The 22,420-nt window shown below is 40.0% G+C and overlaps 1 protein-coding gene across 1 annotated transcript in view; it reads right to left on the reverse strand.

Annotated features, from left to right (window-relative positions):
- The window catches only part of DNAH12 (dynein axonemal heavy chain 12), a 262,745-nt gene that overhangs the window by 153,696 nt on the left and 86,629 nt on the right, over positions 1-22,420 (reverse strand). Inside the window, exons 18-26 of the mRNA XM_055110974.2 lie at positions 21,690-21,933; positions 15,642-15,827; positions 14,450-14,650; positions 12,565-12,759; positions 11,072-11,193; positions 10,694-10,976; positions 7,750-7,869; positions 6,221-6,377; positions 5,817-5,989 (exon numbers count right to left, since the gene is read on the reverse strand). Coding sequence (XP_054966949.1) covers positions 5,817-5,989; positions 6,221-6,377; positions 7,750-7,869; positions 10,694-10,976; positions 11,072-11,193; positions 12,565-12,759; positions 14,450-14,650; positions 15,642-15,827; positions 21,690-21,933 — 1,681 coding nt within the window. The remainder of the gene's footprint in view (positions 1-5,816; positions 5,990-6,220; positions 6,378-7,749; positions 7,870-10,693; positions 10,977-11,071; positions 11,194-12,564; positions 12,760-14,449; positions 14,651-15,641; positions 15,828-21,689; positions 21,934-22,420) is intronic.

Here is a 22,420-nt window from a genome sequence, read left to right on the forward strand (position 1 = left end):
GAAAATGTATCAAAACTTGTCTTCTGACACTTTCATAGGTATCCCATTTGTTTTTAAAAACAATCTAGCCTTATGGGGGTAAAATTAGTTCAGGAAGGTTTTAATTAGAAGTGTTTGTGGAGATGGTTGTGGAGGACAATAATGACACATTCTAGATGGCTCACTGCAAAGGGGGTAAAACACCAGAAAGTGAGAGCTATAAATGGCACCCATCATTGGGAAAAGAAACAGATGACCTATTATATAATTTTGTCTATGATTTGCCTGGCTATTGCCTTTTACTCTTGGTATGTTCTCCATTTTCTACATTCCCATAAAACTGCTCTATGCTTCTCTTACCGGTAGTATCACTTTCTACCTTGTATTATACTTAATTACGTACATTCTTTTTTCTCATCAATTAAAGTGCTTAATGACAATATCAGCAGTATTTGAATTATTCCTGGGTCCCCACAATGATTGGAATAGTGGCTGGAAATTTTTAGAAACATAAATTACAGTCAGCTCTAACTATGGAGTCTGTTTCACGGGAGTTTCAAATTTAACTTCTTTTAGAAAAAGTACGGCTAAGTGACCAAGGCTGTGCATGTAAGGGGGGCAGGGGGAATAAGCGAACTCTGCAGTTTGCTCTTAATTTTGCTATGAACCTAAAACTGCTCAAAAAAAGGTCTACCTTTAAAAATAAGTAAACCACAAAATAATAAATATTTTTACTTTATTTTAAAAATCCAAGAGAGACAGCTAGTGTAAAAAATGCAGTATCAGTGATAGTTCACCCATTTTATTTTATTTTTTGAGACCGGGTCTTGCTCTATTACCCAGGCTGGAGCACAGTGGTGAGATCTTGACTAGGTGCCCCTCTGCCTCCTGGGCTCAAGCAACCCTCCCACCTCAGCCTCCCGAGTAGCGAGGACTATAGGTGTATGCCACCACACTCAGTTTGTTTTTTGTATTTTTAGTAGAGAAGAGGACTCACTGTGTTGCCCAAGCTGGTCTCAAACTCCTGAGCTCAAGCCATCCTCCTGCCTTAGTCTCCCGAAGTCCTGGGATTATAGGCATGAGCTACCACACCTGGCCAACCTATTTTAAATTTATAATGGATGCCATATTGTTAATGCCCATTAACTTGATTGCTGAAAACCTCGGGCTCTTCCTTTTCAATTTTAAGAAAATGTTCACGAACATGTTCCTTTTAGTGTGAATAATAAATATACTAGTGTGTCCAGAATTGGTGGGTGCTTGGTCTCACTGACTTCAAGAATGAAGCCGCGGACCCTCGCGGTGAGTCTTACAGCTCTTAAGGTGGCGCATCCAGAGTTTGTTCCTTCTGATGGTCGGATGTGTTCGGAGTTTCTTCCTTCTGGTGGGTTCGTGGTCTCGCTGGCTCAGGAGTGAAGCTGCAGACCTTCACAGTGAGTGTTACAGCTCTTAAGGCAGCAGGTCTGGACTTGTTCGTTCCTCCTGGTGGGCTTGTGCGTTCCTCCTGGTGGGCTTGTGCTCTCACTGGCTTCAGGAGAGAAGCTGCAGACCTTCGCGGTGAGTGTTAAAGCTCTTAACGCAGCACGTCTGGAGTTGTTCGTTCCTCCCAGGGGGCTCGTGGTCTCGCTGGCTTCAGGAGTGAAGCTGTAGATCTTCGCAGTGAGTGTTACAGCTCAGTGGACCCAAAGAGTGAGCAGTAGCAAGATTTATTGCAAAGAGCCAAAGAACAAAGCTTCCACAGCGTGGAATAGGACCCGAGCAGGTTGCCAATGCTGGCTCGGGCAGCCTGCTTTTATTCTCTTATCTGGCCCCACCCACATCCTGCCGATTGGTAGAGCGAGTGGCCTGTTTTGACAGGGTGCTGATTGGTGCATTTACAATCCCTGAGCTAGATACAAAGGTTCTCCACGTCCCCATCAGATTAGTTAGATACAGAGTATGGACACAAAGGTTCTCCAAGGCCCCACCAGAGTAGCTAGATACAGAGTGTCGATTGGTGCACTCACAAACCTTGAGCTAAACACAGGGTGCTGATTGGTGTGTTTACAAACCTTGAGCTAGATACAGAGTGCCGATTGGTGTATTTACAATCCCTGAGCTAGACATAAAGGTTCTCCAAGGCCCCACCAGAGCAGCTAGATACAGAGTGTCGATTGGTGCACTCACAAATCTTGAGCTAAACACAGGGTGCTGATTGGTGTATTTACCATCCCTGAGCTAGAATAAAGACTCTCCACGTCCCCACCAGACTCAGGAGCCCGGCTGGCTTCACCTAGTGGATCCCACACTGGGGCTGCAGGTGGAGCTGCCTGCCAGTCCCACGCCGTGCGCTCGCACTCCTCAGCCCTTGGGTGGTCAATGGGACTGGGCGCCGTGGAGCAGGGGGTGGTGCTCCTCAGGGAGGCTCCGGCCGCACAGGAGCCCATGGAGCGGGTGGGAGGCTCAGGCATGGCAGGCTACAGGTCCCGAGCCATGCCCGGCGGGAAGGCAGCTAAGGCCCGGTGAGAAATCGAGCGCAGCACTGGTGGGCTGGCACTGCTGGGGGACCCAGTACACCCTCCACAGCCACTGGCCTAGGTGCTAAGTCCCTCATTGCCCGGGGCCGGCAGGGCTGGCCGGCTGCTCCGACTGCGGGGCCGCCAAGCCCACGCCCACCCGGAAATCCAGCTGGCCCGCAAGCGCCGCACGCAGCCCCGGTTCCCGCTCGCGCCTCTCCCTCCACACCTCCCTGCAAGCTGAGGGAGTGGGCTCCAGCCTTGGCCAGCCCAGAAAGGGGCTCCCACAGTGCAGCGGCGGGCCGAAGGGCTCCTCAAGTGCCGCCAAAGTGGGAACCCAGGCAGAGGAGGCGCCGAGAGCAAGCGAGGGCTCTGAGGACTGCCAGCACGCTGTCATCTCTCACTAGGAGACTTTTTCTCAGTGTCTAGTGTTATATTCAAGCGTTTAATATGATCCCGGGCGGGCACAGTGGCTCACGCCCATAATCCCAACACTTTGGGAGGCATAGGCAGGTGGATCACTTGAGGTCAGGAGTTCAAGACCAGCCTGGCCAACATGGCGAAACCCTGTCTCTACGAAAAATACAAAAATCAGCCAGGTACAGTGGCACATGCCTGTAATCCCAGCTATTTGGGAGGCTGAGGCAGGAGAATCACTTGAACCTGGGAGGCGGAGGTTGCAGTGAACCAAGATCGCACCACTGCACTCCAGCCTGGGTGACAGAGTGAGACTGTCTCAATTTAAAAAAAAAAAAAAAAAAAAGGTGGCCCAGTGAGGTGGCTCATGCTTGTAATCCCAGCACTTTGGGAGGCCGAGGTGGGCAGATCACCTGAGGTAGGGAGTTTGAGACCAGCCTACATAACATGGAGAAACCCTGTCTCTACCAAAAACACAAAATTAGTTGGGCGTGGTGGCACATGCCTGTAATCCCAGCTACTTGGGAAGCTGAGGCAGGAGAATCGCTTGAAGCAGGGAGGCGGAGGTTGTGGTAAGCCGAGATCGCACCATTGCACTCCAGCCTGGGCAACAAGAGTGAAACTCCATCTCAAAAAGTGTTGAATATGATTCTGATTTTTACAACTCAAAGTTGTTAGCCCCCACCTTACAAGCACACCACAGCTTCTGACTTCACAGAGGTAACAGATATGACATCCTATTTTGAAATTCATCTGCTCAACAAATATTTAGGGATAACTGTGTCCTTGTTCAGCACTAGAGTAGAGAACAAGACAGACATAGTTCCTGCCCACAGGCAGCTACCCGAGAAAATAAAGGGTTTGGTGAAATCTTTTCTCCCAGATGCATTGTTGCCCTACCCAGAGCCCCTTTACCCAGCCATTGCATTCATCCCCCATTTGCTGTGTCAGTTGCAAATAGTTCACAGCTGCTCTTTTCTCCTTATCAGCAAGAAAATGCCTGAAAGCTTACTCATATCCCTGCCCCAGGGGTGACCCTTAGTCAATGACATTAAACGGGTACAAAACTCAGACCCTGCTGCTTTGAAGTGGAATAATTCATGCCATTCATGCTTCAGAGTGCCCTGTGAGAGCAGGCTACAACTGTACCTCTGTTGAAACCACATCTTTGCTTAACTTTTTACTGTCCCATCCTGCTGTCCTTATTTCCCTACAGGTTTTTACTAAGAACATTACCTAATAAATCCTTTGCACAAGAATTGCCACTTCATTTCTGCTTTAAGATAACTCATTCGAAGACACTTTAATTTCACTTACTCAGCACAGGTAGAGTGGTACTTCTTGATGCTCCTTCTCAATTCCCGTAGGAAGGGTTGCCAGATTTAGCAAATAAAAATATAGAATGCCCAGTTAAATTTTATTTCAGATAACGGCCGGGCCCAGTGGCTCACGTCTGCAATCCCAGCACTTTGGAAGACTGAGGCAGGCAGATGGCTTGAGCCCAGGAGTTCAAGACCAGCTTGGGCAAGCAACGTGGCTGAAACCCCATCTCTACTTAAAAAATACAAAAATTAGCTGGGTGTGGTGGCATCTGCCTGTAGTCCCAGCTACTTAGGAGGCTGAGGTAGGAGGATCTCCTTGAGCCCAGGTGGCAGAGGTTGCAGTGAGCCATGATGGCGCCACTGCATTCCAGCCTGGGCGGCAGAGCGAGATTCTGTCTCAGAACAAAACAAAACAAACAAAAAATTCTGTTACAGTGGGTAGCTAGTCAGGTATGAGCAGAGCCGGAGAGCGCTCCTGACCCCACACATACCAGGAGTGTCCGGTGACCATCAGGTGATGGTCAGGTGTTGTTAACTGTCTCTCTAAAGTAATAATTGGTCACAGCTGGTACCAGGGATGGGCGTGCTCCTAACAAATAGAAAACACCTGAAACTGGTGATCAGCTGTTTCCCCATAAGATCTCAGGAGTTGGGTGAGTGGGGAGAAGTAATGCAAGACCCAGGAAGTATGTCAATGTATAAAAGTCAAAAGGTCAAGCTGCGTACTTGATCTCTCAAGTCACTCACTTGGGCCTCCTTGAAGTGTACTTTACCCCCTTTCATTCCTGCTCCAACACTTAATGAACTTTCGCTCCTGCTCTAAACCCTGCCTCAGTCTCTTTCTGCCTTATGCCCCTCAGTTGAATTCTTTCTTCTGAGGAGGTAAGAATTGAGGTCGCTGCAGTCTGGTACCGATACAGATATGCTCCACTGGTAACATATTTTGGTGCCATGTGACTTGGGTAATTTCCACTGCTACCCTTCAGATAAACAATGAATAATTTATTAGTGTAAGTATGTCCCATGCAATATTTGGGACATATTTATTTACATTAAAAAATTATTTGTTGTTTGTCTGAAATTCAAATTTACCTGGGAATCCTGTATTTTATCTGGCAACCACATTCCCAGGGTTTTTATAGTTGAACAGCTCTATCCTCCATAGCTTCAGCTCTAGATCTCAGGTCTCAGCACCACCCCCATACATTTCATCTCTCCATCCTATTTAACAGCACTAATTTGGTGTCCTAAGGCCCAAATGTACTTTTCTCATCTTCCTGTCATCTCTCCCAAGACGCCACTGCAAAAACTGATACCATTTTCCAAAGCTCCAGTTTTCTCATTACATTGTCAATACTCTCCTCTTTCTAATTACCCCCCATCGGAGTGACTCACAACTTTCATACGATAAAGTTCAAACACTCTTGTATGCTACAAAAGCACCCAGAAGTAAATATTCACTATTATAATTTTGCATAAAGAGAATTCAGGATTAGAAAGGGATAATTGTATTCAACTACTACAGGTAAGACAAGTGAGAAAAGATGACGCTACAGCAAAAAGTAATTATTAATGTGTGAATTAAGATAATTTAAATGCATACCAATGTTCTGTAACACCTGTCAGTTAGAGGCGTAATGACAAGTCGAGGTGAGTTACCAAGATATTCATAAGCATATTTTACATTGCAATTAATGATACGAACTCGGGCATTCTCATTTTCCCAATAATATCGGAGCTGAGCAAGCCACAGGAAATCTGTATCATGTGAGACACCTAGAAAAAATAAAGTAAAATAAGACACATGATCCTTAAATGGAAATAATTTTAAAAAGAAGTATTTTATCTTTTATAACAGCAAATACTAAAAATAATTCATGTTTGCCAACTTATAAAAAAGATTGTGTTAAAAAAATTCTGTTGAGAGAAGAATACATATAGTACAAGTCTTTGTTTCCAGATGCTATCAACATTTTATCTTTAAAAATTAAAGAAAAAGTCACATACCCATTTCAATCATGTCCATGACCACATCTCTAGCATGGACATCAATAGTAACCAAAGCCCCCAGACTGGTCCTGGTCTGCTTAGACAACTTTCCTCTTACCAGCTCTACAATCTCATTTAGTTGGTTCTGAAGTTCCTTATAATACTTCTTTAATCCCTACAAAATAAAAAAAAAGCAATCTAATTGATGTCACATCATACTTAAAACATGTATTTTATATATTTAGTCTTTTATAAAACAATTCTGACTTCTTAATCTATCTCAATATAGAAATGAGTTCAAGTGTGGTGGCTCATGCCTAAAATCCCAGCATCTAGGAGGTTAAGATGGGAGGATCTTCTTTTTTTTTTTTTTGAGACTGAGTCTCTGTCACCCAGGCTGCAGTGGCAGGATCTCGGCTCACTACAACCTCCGCCTCCTGGGTTCAAGCGATTCTCCTGCCTCGGCCTCCTGAGTAGCTGGGACTACAGGCATGTGCCAGTAGGTCTGGCTAATTTTTTGTGTTTTTAGTAGAGATGAGGTTTTACCATGTTGGCCAGGCTGGTCTCGAACCCCGACCTCAAGTGATCCACCCACCTCGGTCTCCCAAAGTGCTAGGATTACAGGCGTGAGCCATGGCACCAGGCCCAAGGTGGGAAGATCATTTGAGGACATGATTTCAAGACCAGCCTGGCAAAGCAGAGAGACCCCTGTCTCTATAAAAAAATTTTTAAATTAGCCAGATGTGGTGGTGTGTGCCTGTGGTCCTAGCAATTCAGAGGCTGAGGCAACAGGATAGCTTGAGCCCAGGAGTTTGAGGTTATACTGAGCTATGACTATGCCACTGCACTCCAGCCTCGGTGACAAAGCAAGACCCTGTCTCTAAACACACACAAACACATACACACACGGAGAAATGAATTTTGTGAGTGATTTTGTCTAAGCCCAGTAAAATATTAAGAACAAGTTCTCAGGCCAGGTGCAGCGGTTCATGCCTGTAATCCCAGCAATTTGGGAGGCTAAGGTGGGCGAATCTCCTGAGGTCAGGTGTTCAAGACCAGCCTGACCACCATGGATAAACCCCATCTCAACTAAAAATACAAAATTAGCCGGGCGTGGTGGCACATGCCTGTAATTCCAGCTACTCGGAAGGCTGAGGCAGGAGAATCACTTGAACCTGGGAGGCGGAGGTTGCAGTGAGCCGAGATCATGCCTTTGCACTCCAGCCTAGGCAACAAGAGCGTAACTACATCTCAAAAAAAAAAAAAAATGAATAGTTATAATTTTAAGATTATATATAGAAACTGACAGACGTATTGTCTTTGCAAACAATAGATAAGTTAACTAAGAAACATAGGATGGGGCCAGGCACAGTGGCTCATGCCTCTAATCCTAATACTTTGGGAGGTTGAAGTGGGAGGATTTCTTGAGGCCAGGAGTTCAAGACTAGCCTGGGTAGCATAGCAAGATCTCATTTCTAAAAATAATAAAATTAAATTTTAAAAAACCTGGAATGAAGGATGTTACTTAAAAGCAAACAATGCTTTACCTCCGTCCCGCCACTTATCACTTCCTGTGTCTCAGATGTCCAGAACATTTGAGAAACACAAAGTACAACTTGGCCAGGCCACTCTCGAACCCAGTCTCTTCTTGCAGATTCTGGATAAGCCTGAACAATTAAAATAAATTTCTAACTTTAAAAGCTTGAATGAGAAAAAATAGCTAAACGTCTAACAATAGAGAAATGTAATATTTGGCACATACATAGGCTAGAATGTCATATAGTCATAAAAAATGTTAAATGACTAAAAGACTCCCTCCAAATTTTATAAATTATTATTATGTTTTTGAAATATTTATTTATAAAAGAATGGAAAGATAAACACCAACATGTTAATAATGGGTAGATTTAACTGTTGATTCTTCTGGAAGTTGATTTCTGTGTGATTTTTATGTTCCTTTGCTGTGGAGAGTTCTCAAGTTTTCTATACAGAATACCTATTACTTCTATCATAATAAAATATAAAAATTTTAGTAAACTTAGAAAAAACTAGTCAAGGCCAGGTGTGGTGACTGACACCTGTAATCCCAGCACTTTGGGAGGCCGAGGCAATGGATCACCTGAGGTCGGGAGTTCGAGACCAGCCTGGCCAATGTGGTGAAACCCCCATCTCTACTAAAAATAAAAATTAAAAAATAGCTGGGCATGGTCGTGGGCACCTGAAATCCCAGTTACTAAAGAGGCTGAGGCAGGAGAATTGCTTCAACCTGGGAGGCAGAGGTTGCAGTGAGCCAAGATCATGCCACTGCACTCCAGCCTGGGCAACAGAGTGAGACTCTGTCTCAAAAACAACAACAACAACAACAAAACTAGTCAAATAGATTATGTATATTGATGCCAAGATTTAATTGAAAAGGAGATTATACAATATAGTTAAAAACTGCTAATAGCGCCCTTGTATTATTTATCCATAGCTTTTCTGAAAACCTATATGACCAGGGTATACAATTTTACAATTATATATTTGTTCAATTATGTATAATTGAACCATCTATAGTTTTGAATTCAAGGTATACTTTCATTTTTTTCTAACACTTTGATATTCAAAATGCATTTAAATGGATTTATGGAGGGAGAGGTTTAATCTTTTTAAAAATAGCTTTTTCAACAGTAAGTGATTTTAGCAGATCCAAACTATAAATTGAAAACAACTACAGAATGAATTTTGAAGCTGATGCTAATGCAAATTATATTTTCAATAAAATAACATCATCTTAGATATAAGAAAGTTAAAATAGGATATCAGTATTATTTTAAAATGCTTCTTAGCCATATTTAGAAACAAATGCAAACGATAAGCTAACCTAAGCTTCAAAGAAGGATGAATGGTGACTGAGAGCTATTGCTAGGTACATAGAAGGTCAATTTCTATACTGATTAAAGAAATACTTTCATGGACAATGGTGGTTCTTTCCTATGTGTTTTAGTTTGCTTTGAATCATAAATAGTAAAAGGAGAGAAAAAGTCAAGATTTATATGTAGGAACACTGAAGCTGAACAGAATAGCCACCACAAGAAGATGAGCTCCATAGGGCTCTCGGTCAAAGAAAAAGAACACTCACTCACATACAGTGAGTTGCTGAATATAAAGCTTCGATGCCTTTTAAAACTATTCTACTACTTTACAACTGCTCATTTGTGGTCCTAAAGGCAGAAATATACGTGTTTATCATTCAAGATTAGGTTAATTGGGTTAACATAAGTGAGATACATGTAGTGCCAAGTGTTATCCTTCTTTCAAATTTATGACATATCCCCCTTTAATGTTTGTTCATCTCATTTGAGTTTTTAAGTAGTTGTTTAAGTGTAAAAAGCAGTAAGTGAACTAGGTCATGCATTTACCACTCGTGTCTGAAGAGAACTGTCCTACAGATCCACATGTGCTAATGTGCAGGATTGTTTGCCTATGAAACATATCCACTAGCCTAGCTCATAGCATTTCAATTTTAATATATCTAAAATTGAGCTCTTGATATTCCCCTAAGCCTCCACAAACCTGCTTCTCCTCCAGGAATCACCCAGAGGAAATGCCACCCATATGCTCAAATTAGAAGCCTAAAAGTGATTTTTGAGACCTCCCCCTCCTTACCCTTGTACTCTACAACCAATTCATCATCAAGACCTGTTGAAATTAACTACAAAATTTATTTCTGATATTCTACTTTGCTCCCTATCTTCTGCCATTTGCCTAGTGACAGACCACATCTTTTTTCCTTTATTTTTGGTTTTTATTTTTATTTTTTGAACCTGAATCTCTGGCAAACCAGCCCAAATCATCTTTCATCTGAACTAATCTGAGTCTCCTAATTTGCCTTCCTGTTTTCACACCTCCACCAATCTATTATTTATACCATAGCCATAGTGGTATAAAAATATAAATCAGACTATGTCCCTTCCCTGATTAAAATATTTAGATGGTGTTCCATTGCATTTAAAATAAAATGCAAACTCCTAACTGCCTTCCTTTCCAACCTCATGTCACTTTACTCTCCACTTCGCTTACTCTACTCCAGACATATTTGTCTTCTTTCAGGATCTCCCAAATCCCCAGTTCTCTCTGATCCCAGGGGCTTTACATAGGATACCTAGATGCTCTCTCACTTGCTCTTTACCTGGCTTATTCCTACCTGTCCTTTGTGTCTCAGTTTCAACATCACTTTCTCCAATAGCCTATCACTGGACCTTCCCCCCATTCTAAATTATATACCTCTTATTTTTCTCTCTCATAATACCTTTTCTCTTTTATAACAATCATATACTATTATCAATTCATAGCAATATTGTTATATTAATAATGTTAGAAACAAAGAAGTAAAGAAAATAAATGATTTAAAATAGTAAGAACTTTAAGTGTTAATTTACTGGTTTCCAAAACCTCTTAAACAAAGCATTTGCAGAATATAGGGTATATATCAAATCCTAGGAAACACACCAGCCTGGCTGCAGCGATCACATCGTGAACACTCCGGAGCATTAGGTCTTCCACTTGAATGAGCCACTTTTCCACAGCACCCCGCGCTGCAGACGTGGAAATGAGTGCAATCAGCTCCACTCGCTCGCCCTCAGAGCTATACATGGCTTTAATGTCCAAATTGGGAAGGAACTCCAATTTAGCAATGCCCTCAAAGCATTTTTTTAAATGTGGCTGAACTCTAAGTGGATCTTTGGTCTCTGATAAAATCTCTAACATTTCATCATTAGATAAGAAGAAAAAACTAGGGAAAAACATGCAAATACAAAAGTTTTAGTTATAATTCATCACATATGAGAAAATGTTTTTAATTACAGCACAATTGATTATCTATCATACCGAGGGAAGAAAAGACGTTTCTTTTCAAGATATGCGTTAAGACCTTTCATAATTTTCTCCAAAAGTTCATTGCAGTTCTGTAGTTTTTCCAATAAACCTGTTAAAGAAGTGGCAGCAAGAACCTAAACGAGACACATGCATTCAAGTCAGCACTTTTATGCCAGATATAATTATAAGACTTAAATATCAATCTATACTATATGTTAAAATCTTTTAATGTTAAAAGGTTTATGAAAAATGTCAAAGGTTTATAAAATTTGCAATGAAATTTTTTGTAGTATAAAAACTATTAAAATCAGTAAGTTATAAATACTTATCCAAGGACACTAGTTAAAATGACAAGTTATGATTGTCATGCATATTGTCATTTCTCCTATATTATTTCGAATGATGTGAGAAAAGTCTGTTTGGCTGGTGCTCGATTTAATTCTTACTTTTACTACTGTCAACCATAAATGTAACAATTTACAGCAAGGAGTTGGCAAACTACATCCTGCAGACCAAATCCAGCCTGCTGTCAGTTTTTGTATGAGTTGTAAGCTAAAAATTATTTTCACACTTTTAGAAGTTAAAAAAATCAAAAGTAGAATATTTTGTGACATATGAAAATATCAGTGTCCGTAAAATTTTATTGTAGCACAGACACACTCATTCATTTACAGATTATCTCTGGCTGCTTTCTCACTGCAACGACAACAGAATTGAGTAGCTGCAAGAAAGACCTGTCCTGCAAAGCCTAAAATATTTACTATTTGGCCCTTCGCAGAAAAAAATTGCTGACCTCTGATCTACAAGAAATCATGTTTCACAAAGATTCTGAAGTCAACAGGTAAAGCAAAATCCTTAAAACTCATAAATTTCAGTGTACTACTGACTCTCAGTAAGTCCAGCACAGCTAGTTTTTCATTCAGCATGGGAATAAATTGTTATTTCTTAAATTGAATACCAGATGAAAAAGTGGATGCATATCTATGGACTATGTTCACTGTGTGTATGAAAAATATATAGTCTGTCTTTCAACATTTACTGGGAGAGACATAAGAACTGAGTGAGACCAATGGAGAGAACAGCAGATTCTTCCCCATCACTCTGAGTATACAGAGTCACTCGTAGAATGTCAGGTGAGTCACCTACATTATTCATTCTCTCTCCCTCTCTCTTGTTCTCACTCTCTCCTCTCTCCATTTGATTTGATTTATCTATTTATTTTATGAGGAGGAGAGCAGTGAGTGTTTATAGTAGAAGGCATGTGAATCAGATGTACATTTGAAGCAGCTCCACCAGGTATACTAAAGAGTTACAAGCAATGTATCTTATGAATTGAAAAGTAAACTTATTTTAATACTTTTATGCTTTCTTATATTTTTCTGAACTTTCCAGTTTGTATACAATGAGCAAGTTTAATTTTTATAATCAGAAAAAAAGTCACATGTTTTACTTAATTTCCAAAAACAAAGTTTCACCTACTGTGAGAGAGAAAACAAACACTTCACCTTTGGATCTTTAGCACAAAACTTCATGATATCTCTCCAGTGTCTGTCTACTGTCTGAAATTGACGCCCTTCTTCTGGCATCTGTTGCATGATATCCTCAGAACAAAAGATGGGCTCTAAGTACAGCCATTGAGCTTGTACTTTTAACCATTCATCAATTGTTTCTTGTATTCGAATCAAGCGGTCCTCCCAGGCCTTAATGAAAAGTATACTGCACTAAATTCTAGTTATTAAAGAAAGGCTATAAATTATAGCAAGGAAAATACATTTTAAATTTACTATTATTTTTAAATAAGTGCAAACATCTCACAGCTTAAGGTTACTTATGTATGTCTCACAAAGGCTTAGAAAAATTCTAAGAGGTCTGAGGTTTTCCATTTAGGAAATCACTGGAACTCACAATTGGAAATGACTGTAACGTTATTTTGACCAGTTTCCTAATTTCTCGGTGAGCCATCTGGAGTCCCAAAACCAACCAAGAATATATCCTTCTCTACCAGCAGTGGTTATCAACCACAGGCAATTTTGCCTCCCACCCCAGGGAACATTTGACAATGTCTGTAGACATTTTTGGTTGTCACAACTGATGGGGGAAGATGCTACTAATGTCTAGTGGGTAGAGGCCAGAGATGCAGTTAAACAACCTATAATGTAGAAGACAGCCCCCATCACAGAGAATTATAGAGCCCAAAATAGCAACAGTGACAGGTTGAGAAATCCTGCTCTACTCTACATCAACACAATTTGGAGAAAAATGAACTGAAATGAAAAATAAAATGAAATAAGCCTCCTTATTCTCAAGATCCCCTAGAAATGACAAGATATTTCATTAGCTGAAGACCATTAATATAATATCTCTCTTTGGTTCTTAAATATGTGCCTAAGTCTCTGTGTCAAGAGATTGTCTCATATCTTCGATTTTTAAAAAATCTCTAAGACAGCTTTTAAATTTGTCTTCTAAATTCCTCTTGCTAGACAAGTAAATTTCTACAAAAAAGTAATATCTTATCAGGAAAGGCTAGGTTAGCCTGCTTCTTGGGATAATGTCCAGCCTTATGTCCTCTTGGAAGAACATTACTCTGTTTTCTCCGAATAATGACAGCCAAAATCTTCTATAAAACACTATGCTCATATTAAAACCAAACTGCCTTGGTTTGAACCCCAGCTCTGTCACTTATTAGCTAGATGATCTTAGAAAAATTGCCTATCCTCCTGTACGTTGGTTTCCTTGTCCATGAATACAGATAATAACAGTGCCTACTTTGAAGGTCTGCTGCAGGGATCAAGTGGGTTAATAAGTGCAAAGTTCCAGAGCAGCATCTGAAACATAGTTTCAAAGCAACTGATATCAGGGTAAAAAATCCAGTTGTCTTTCCCCAATTTATATAGTCCCCAGTTAGGATAGTTTTCATATCCAATAAGATATGAAATAATCTTGGAGCCTCAAATACCATTTGTTTTTCTCAAGTGAACAATAATTTATTAATTACTCTAGAAGATCCTCATGCTAGCTGCTTACAACTATAATTAAAGTATGGTTACTACAAGTTACAAGAATGCAACAAAAAACAGGGTCTAGGTTTTCTAAAGTTAGAATAAGTAATACCACCTGTTTTCCTCTCAAGTCTATCACTGCCATTGGAGAAGATTTTAATAAGACATTTTTCTTTTAAAAATCATTTATGTCTCAGATGTATATATTTCTATATTAAATTTTGAATATCACTTTGTATTTTATGAAATAAAATATAAAGTTATATGTCTATGATTTGAATAAACACTTAAAAAAACCATCCAATAAGCTACTTATTACCATGAAAGCGTATATGTAATAGGATTGCAATCCGTATAAATGACCAAGAGCTGATTATCACATTTAACATACCTTGATCTCATGTTCAAATGGTTTGATGAAAGGTGAGCCTCTCATTGTCTGAGTTTTTATAATTTGATCATCAAGGATGGCCTGAATCTCATCCACTGAAGAAAGAATACAGACTCCAGTGTCACGATATAGACTTATATGAAAAGCAGTATCATCCCAAGTTCCTATCATTGTATTCATGGCTTTCTCTAATGAAAATTCCTAAAACGGAGGAATGAAGAAAGAATGGGATGGTGAAGAAAGGATCTTATTTACTATATTGACTTTCCCTAGTGAATTCAGTAAGAATTTGATGTATTACATTATCATTTCCTTAAGATAATCTGTGAGTACAGTATAACTTTTTAAGTTAGAAGGTTTTTCAACAATTTAAAAATTCCTAAGAAGAACGATTATGTAGTTTTAAAGAATTCACTTGCTATGAAAACTACTGCTGTCAATATTAAAAATGGACAAGAGAATAAAATACCTGTAGGACTTTCTCTGAAGTGGCCTTTCTACGGCAGCCCATAGTCTGAAGATGTTTTCTGTGTACTTCAAGAACCCATTCTTTAGGGCCATACTTACCCTGGTAGAACACATACATATCACATGCCACATATACAAGAGTACTCTTAATGAAAAAATTATGTACCAACACTAGCACATCATCCAATGATGTTGGAATGTGGCAGAATTAAGAGGAGATCAAAGGAGTCATTTCTCGTCTGGATTCAGGACAAGTAAGTACACACTTTGTGGGGGGGGAGTGTTTTGTTTTGTTTTGTTTTTGAGACAGAGTTTCGCTCTTGTCACCCAGGCTGGAGTGCAGAGGTGTGATCTCAGCTCACTGCAACCTCCACCTCCCGGGTTCAAACGATTCTCCTGCCTCAGCCTCCTGAGTAGCTGGGATTACAGGCACCCACCGACATGCCCAGGTAATTTTTGTATTTTTAGGAGAGATGGGGTCTCACCATGTTGGCCAGGCTGGTCTCAAACTCCTGACCTCAGGTGATCCACATGTCTTGGCCTCCCACAGTGCTAGGATTACAGGTGTGAGCTACCGCACCCGGCCTGAGAGTGGTCTTCTATCACTCTCCCCCACCACCTCCCGTGCTATCCAGTACTATACACATTCAACCCCAACAAAAACTATGATTACTTGATTAACGAAGTCATCATGTAAAGTATTTCAGTTGACCTTTATGTTTACCTTGCTTGCACCTGCACTTATCACTTCAAATTGTTCCAAGTATGGGGTAAGGTTTAATTTTAAAACTTTTCTCAGTGTAGTTCCAGAGTCTGGAGTCAAGTCATAGCCTACAATTTCTGATATCTGTTTCCAATGACGAGCTCTCATTCCTGGATTGCACAGAATGGAGACAGTAGGAATATATTCCTAATGGCAAAAATATAAACAATTATGAGTCACTCATTTGACTTCCACACACATAGATTCCATAGATGAAGGCTTGATGATGTAAGGGTTACATTTCTTCAATTTATTTAATATATTTCTCTCAGTACAATCAAAACCTCAATTAGATTAGGAAGGAGAGAGATACTAAGAAAATGAACCTAAAGTTCACCTGCAAAAATAAGCATATAAAAATAGCCAGGAAAATTATAAGAGTGAAAAAGAAGAATGAAGGGCCAGGCGCAATGGTTCATGCCTGTAATCCCAGCACTTTGGGAGGCTGGGGTGGGAGGATTGCTTGAGCCCAGGAATTTGAGGTTACAGTGAGCTAAGATTGCAATACTGCACTCCAGCCTGGGTGACAGAGTGAGGCCTTGTCTCTATTAACAGAGAGAAAAAAAAAGTATTATTTTAGAAATTCAAATTCGTTATATATACTATTTGCAGAAATATATAATATATAGTTATAAACACACATACATAGCATGAATGGGGAAAATATGTGTGCCCAAATCCCAAAATGTAACAATGTTTTATCTCTGCTGAGTGAAGCCTGCCTTGGCCTCCCAAAGTGCTGGGATTACAGGTATGAGCCACCATGCCTGGCCCCCTATTTTATTTTTATATGAGTCATGTTTTAACTTTGTGTAAGTAATAACTTAATATTGTAAATTTTTTTAATTGGAGGACCATAAACTAGCACACTTTTTGTTTTGCTTAGTTAAGGACTTCGTTTTAACCTTCCATTGGTTATCACCATCATGTTTTTGCTTATCATCACATATTCCCTAGAATTCATCAGAACATAATATAACAGGCACTCAGTAAGTATTTTTTAAATAAATGAAGTTTTAACATCTAAAAGGTAGAAAGGACATACTCTTTATTTATTTATTTAGACAGAATCTTGCTCCATCCCCCAGGCTGGAGTGCAGTGATGCGATCTCGGCTCACTGCAACCTCCGCCTTCTGGATTCAAGAGATTCTCCTGCCTCAGCCTCCCAAGTAACTGGGATTACAGCCTCCTGAGTAGCCTCATGAGTAGCTGGGCCACACAAAAGTGAAAAAACTCCAAGCAGATGAGCAGACAGTAAGAGAATCGGACTTCCACATCTGCATTGCCCCTCCCTCTATTCTGTCTGGTACCAAGAGGGCAGAAAATTTCCCCCCAACTCACTGTTTCTACCCTGATAAGAGCAAGGTCAAAGTGGACAACCAGCTACCCCACCACCCTGGGTTCCCTAGCAGGAGACCTGCCCTGCCTTAACCCACAGGAAGCAACGCCAGTGCCTGAAGGGATAAATAATTCCTGTGGACAAGCAGAGACAAAGGGAGGAAGTGGGACTACCATCCCCAGCCCTGGAAATGTTACTCTGTAAGCCACAGAAGATGCCAAATCAGAGTGGCTATTCTGCAGCACCACACTGTAGGAGGTTTGTCCCACAGGTCTCCTGGGCACAAACTCCTAGCCAGCTTCCCACATTGCCAGAATATACCCTGTGGGACTGTCCACATTCAGTAAGGGCAGCGCTCCCATCAGGTACTAGAGCCAAGCCAAACCTGGGCTTAAGGTGCCGCTTGTAGCTGAAAAGGAAGCAGTGACCTAGCGGTAAAGAAACTCTAAGCAAATATATCCAATATAAACCAAAACAAGCCAGACAAAAAACACTGGAATAAATAATACTTCAATGCAAAGACAGATGTACATCCAGCAAAAACAACAGCAAACAGGGAACCATGATCTCCACAAACAGAAGAAGCAAAGAACCAGTAACTGACTCTAACCAGAGAGGGATACGTGAGCTCTCTGACCAACAATAAACAACTAAATTCCTAACTAGACTGATCAACAAAAAGGAGAGAAAATTAAAATAATCCATATTTAGAATTAAAAAGGAGTTAGCACTATAGATTCCACAGACATTTAAAAGATAATAAAGAAATGTTATTAGCAACTTTATGGCGACAAAATCAATGACTTAGAAGAAATGGACAAATTCCTTAAAAATACAATCTACCAAAATTAAACACAAAATCTGAATAGCCCCTATATCTATTAAAGAAATTCTCTTTTCCGTCCCCTAGAGGGGGAATTGGCACAGGACTTGCTTCAGCCAATGTAATATGGGTGGATATGAAGTATGTCACAGCTGAGTGGAAGATCTAAACTCAGGTACATGGTTCAGCTCAGCCCTTGCTCTTTCTCTCTAACGCGAGATTGGCCCACATTAGCTCAGGACATAGCCTGTGTCCTGGTAGTTAGAAAACTCAGGAGCAGAACAAGACTGCAACTGGGAGCAGAGACTTAGCTAACCCGTAGTCCTCATGGAATATGAAGAAGAAATAAATAAGTACTTGAAAAATATATATAGAGAGAGAGTCTGTTTTCAAAACCTTTCCTACAAACAAAACGTCAGGCTAAATGGTTTCATGAGTGAATGTTTCTCTAAAATAAGAAAGAAATAATATCAATTTATAAAAAAACTCTTTCAGAAATAGAGAAAATAAAACTTCCCAATTTGTTTTATAAGGCCAACATAACCCTGATACCAAAATCTGACAAAGACATTACAAGAAAACTAAGACCAAGATCCTTCCTGAACATAACCTCAAATATCCTGAATGAAATATGAACAAATAACAAACTATTAGAGTATTAGAAAAAAATATTTTGACATGGGGAAGGCATTTTAAACTACAGTTCAGAACCCAAGAGCCATAAAGGAAAAGAATAAAAATAATTACATAAAAATAAAAAGGTTCTGCAAGGCAAAAGCTATCATAAGCAAGGTCAAAAAGCAAATAATAAATATTCACATCACAGACAAAGCCTAATCTCCTATATATACAAGAAAAGAAATCAATAAGAAAAAGGTCAATAATTCAACAGAAAAATAGGCAGAGGTAAGTTAAAACAGTTTACAGGAAAAGAAATATAAAACACTCTTAAATATATGAAATATATGAAAATATGCTTAAAATTTTACTTGCAGTAAGAGAAATGAAAATTCTCCTAGTAGAGTAGCAAAAACCTAAAGTTTGATGATATTTTGTTATGAAGGTTGATGAGAGTATATATTGGTATAACTTCTATGGAGGGTAATTCAACTGTAGATTTTAACCTGGCATTTACTCTTCCACAATTTACCCTGCAGTCACACCTTCAAACACATGCAATTCACACACACACACACACACACCAGATTAGTCATACATTATATAGGTGTGAAAAAAATGAAGAAGCTCCCTATATACAAGAAGAAAAGGTCTCCAAGATAAATTAAGCAAAACAAAGAAAGAAAATAATATACATTGTATGCTACACTTCATGTAAAAAGATAGAAGGATAAGAATATATACTCACATTGTTATATATGTAATAAAACTCTGGAACTATACACAAGAAGGTAATAACATTGATCACCTGAGTTATACAGGTGAGAACCATGAGGAGACTTTTCAGATATCTCTTTTTATATTTTTTAGACCACGCAAATGTATTCAACATTCAAAATAATTTTTAAGTTAAAAAAAATCAGACAGCCATGGAATCTCTGAGATGAATAGACATAGACAGGAACAATGCTTGAATCCGATCACAGAGTTTGCACTCTGGGCATGCTGACAGTGGAAATTTAAGGATGTATTACTGACTGTCAAAAAAACTGTTCTTATTCTCTCTTTATAAATGAGAGGACCGAGGCACAAGTGGCTAAACATCTTGCTCAAGGTATGCCACTGCCAAGTGGAGAACTGTGCTATAACTAAGCAGTGTGGTTCCAAATCCTTCCCAGTAAACTGTTACCTTGTGTTGCTGCACTTAGTATAGGCTAAGTGGTCTGCCCTAGAAAATTTATGCCCTTATTTTTTTCTGAGACAGGGTCTTACTCTGTTGTGCCCAGGAGTGCGGCAGTATAATCATAGCTCACTGCAACCTCAAACTCCTCGGCTTAAGTGATCCTCCCACCTCAGCCTCCCGAGTAGCTGGGACTTCAGGTGTAGCTGAATTTTTTTTTACCATGCCTGGCTAATTTTTTATTTTTTGTAGAGGTAGGGTCTCACTATGTCACCCAGGCTGGTCTTGAACTTCTGGCCTCAAATGATCCTCCTGCCTTGGCCTCCCAAAACACTGGGATTACAGGTTACAGGTGTCATCCGCTATACCCAGCCTGCTTCCAAACCTTTCTATTTCTCTCCATTAACACTTGATGATGAGAATAGCTCTATCAAGGCTTTTTTGAGTAATTTTGGAGTCTCGCTCTATTGCCCAGACTGGGCATGCAGAGGCATGATCTCGGCTCACTGCAACCTCTGCCTCCCGGGTTCAAATGATTCTCCTCCCTCAGCCTCCCAAGTAGCTGGGATTACAGGTATGCACCACCATGCTCAACTAATTTTTTGTATTTTTAGTAGAGAGATTTCACCATATTGGCCAGGCTGGTCTCGAACTCCTGACCTCAGATCAGGTGATCTGCCTGCCTCAGCCTCCCAAAGTGCTGGAATTACAGGCATAAGCCACCATGCCTGGCCTTGAGTAATTCTTAAGATTCAGAATCCATAGGTCAACAATTTCTCTGGACTCAAAAGCCTTCATCTAAGCATTTTGCAAATGCTAAAATTTTTAAATGTATTCATTTAGAAAAAATAGTTATAACCTCACTTCAAAGTCTGGATTATGCTGAATTATTGGTAGGCTATTTTATTATGTTTGTTTAGTCTTATTATAGTAAATTATAAACAATGGTATACTCTTCCTATGTTTTCCATAGGAAAATGACTTAGTGTCATTTTCAGGAAGTATGCAATCTTCCCTAATAGGTCTGAGCAATCTTCTACTGCCTTTCTTGGGCCAGAGGAATTCTTTGCCCCAGTTTTGCCAGATCTGGCTTTATATGTGTATTCTCCTTGATCTGCCCCAAATATGGCTGCCACTCACCACCTAACCAGCCTTTCCTACACTCCACAGTGGTGCTTCATGATGAGGAGCTAAAGTTGTGGGAATGAGACACCAAAACATCAAAGATGCAAACAGATGTAATTCAAAAGATGAGAGGAATAAAATGCCCTCTCTTGCCCTTACCACTTCCTCCCAAAACCAATCACTCAGCTCTGTCACAAGTACCCATGCCTAGAACAGAGGTGGGAGTGAATACATTAAAAAATTTTAGCATTTTCAAAATGCTTAGATGAAGGCTTTTGAGTCCAGAGCTTGACCAAGAGGCTGAGGCATAGCAGAGGAATTTAAAATCTTATTTTTTTCTGATTGTTTCTCCTCAGTACCTTCATTTGGCCATACTCCTTTGATTACAAGTGACAGAGACCCAATTCATTAGCCAAAGGGGAAGAAATAGTGTCTTATTCTTGAGCCTAGGAGTCTGAGGCTGCAGTGAGCTATGACTATGCCACTGCACAGTCAACAGAGTGAGACCCTATCTAAAAAGTAATAATAGGCCAGGTGTGGTGGCTCATGCCTGTAATCCCAGCACTTTGGGAGGCCAAGGTGGACAGACTGCTTGAGCACAGGAGTTTGAGACCAGCCTGGGCAACACAGCAAAACCCCATCTCTTCAAAAAATTAGCCAGGCATGGTGGTACACACCTGTAGCACCAGCTACTCAGGAGGCTGAGGTGGGAGGATCGCTTGAGCCCAGGAGGTGGCAGTGGCAGTGAGTCACCACTACACTGCAGCCTGGGCAATAGAGCAAGACCCTGTCTCTAAAATTATTAATAATAATAAATAATAAACATGTAAAACCAGAAGATAGGCTTTATAATTTATATATTATGTAACAGAAAAGTTGAGAAGATAGCTATAATATTAAAATGTTATTATATATATTTATACCTTAAAAGCTTTTATCTGTTCCATGACTGTACTGCACATAGTAATAGCAGCATTCTCTTTTGGTTCTTCTTCAATTTTCTCTTCTTCCAAAGACCGTTTTCTTGCTGCCTTTCTTTTTTCTTGTAATTCTTTCTTTAGCTTCGTTTGGAAAAATTTTAGTGTCTTAAAAATTTCTCGGGAAAACTCTTCCACATCAGCCTCCATGCTTTCCCCATTGAGGTCCAAAAACCCTCCATCCATCCACCTGAATTGAAAGAAAAAATATTATTAAACTCAGACTTTTGAAGTTTGAAGGGGCCTTAGAGATCCTTTAGGCTAGACCCCTTGTTTTTTAAGAGAGAAAAATGAGGGCAAGAGCTGTTAACAGTTTTTCTCAGGCACACAAGTAGAGCTGATGGTAGAAAGACAGAGCTAAAATAATCATTTTGACTATGCTGCATGTGGTAAAATATGTATCAGATTATAAATGGATGATTAACAGTACCCAAATAAAATGCAGTTTCACATTAGAGAAATGCAAATCAAACCACAATGAGAGACCATCTCCCATCAGCCAGAATGGCTATTATTAAAAAGTAAAACAAAAAAACAAAAAACAGATGCTGTGGAGAAAAGGGAATGCTTATACACTGTTGCACTACTGATGGGACTGTAAATTAGCTGAGCCACTGTGGAGAGTAGTTTGGAGATTTTTCAAAGAATTTAAAACAGAACTACCATTTGACCCAGCA

The sequence above is a fragment of the Pan paniscus genome, chromosome 2 (assembly GCF_029289425.2).
Source record: "Pan paniscus chromosome 2, NHGRI_mPanPan1-v2.0_pri, whole genome shotgun sequence".
Classification (NCBI taxonomy): domain Eukaryota; kingdom Metazoa; phylum Chordata; class Mammalia; order Primates; family Hominidae; genus Pan; species Pan paniscus.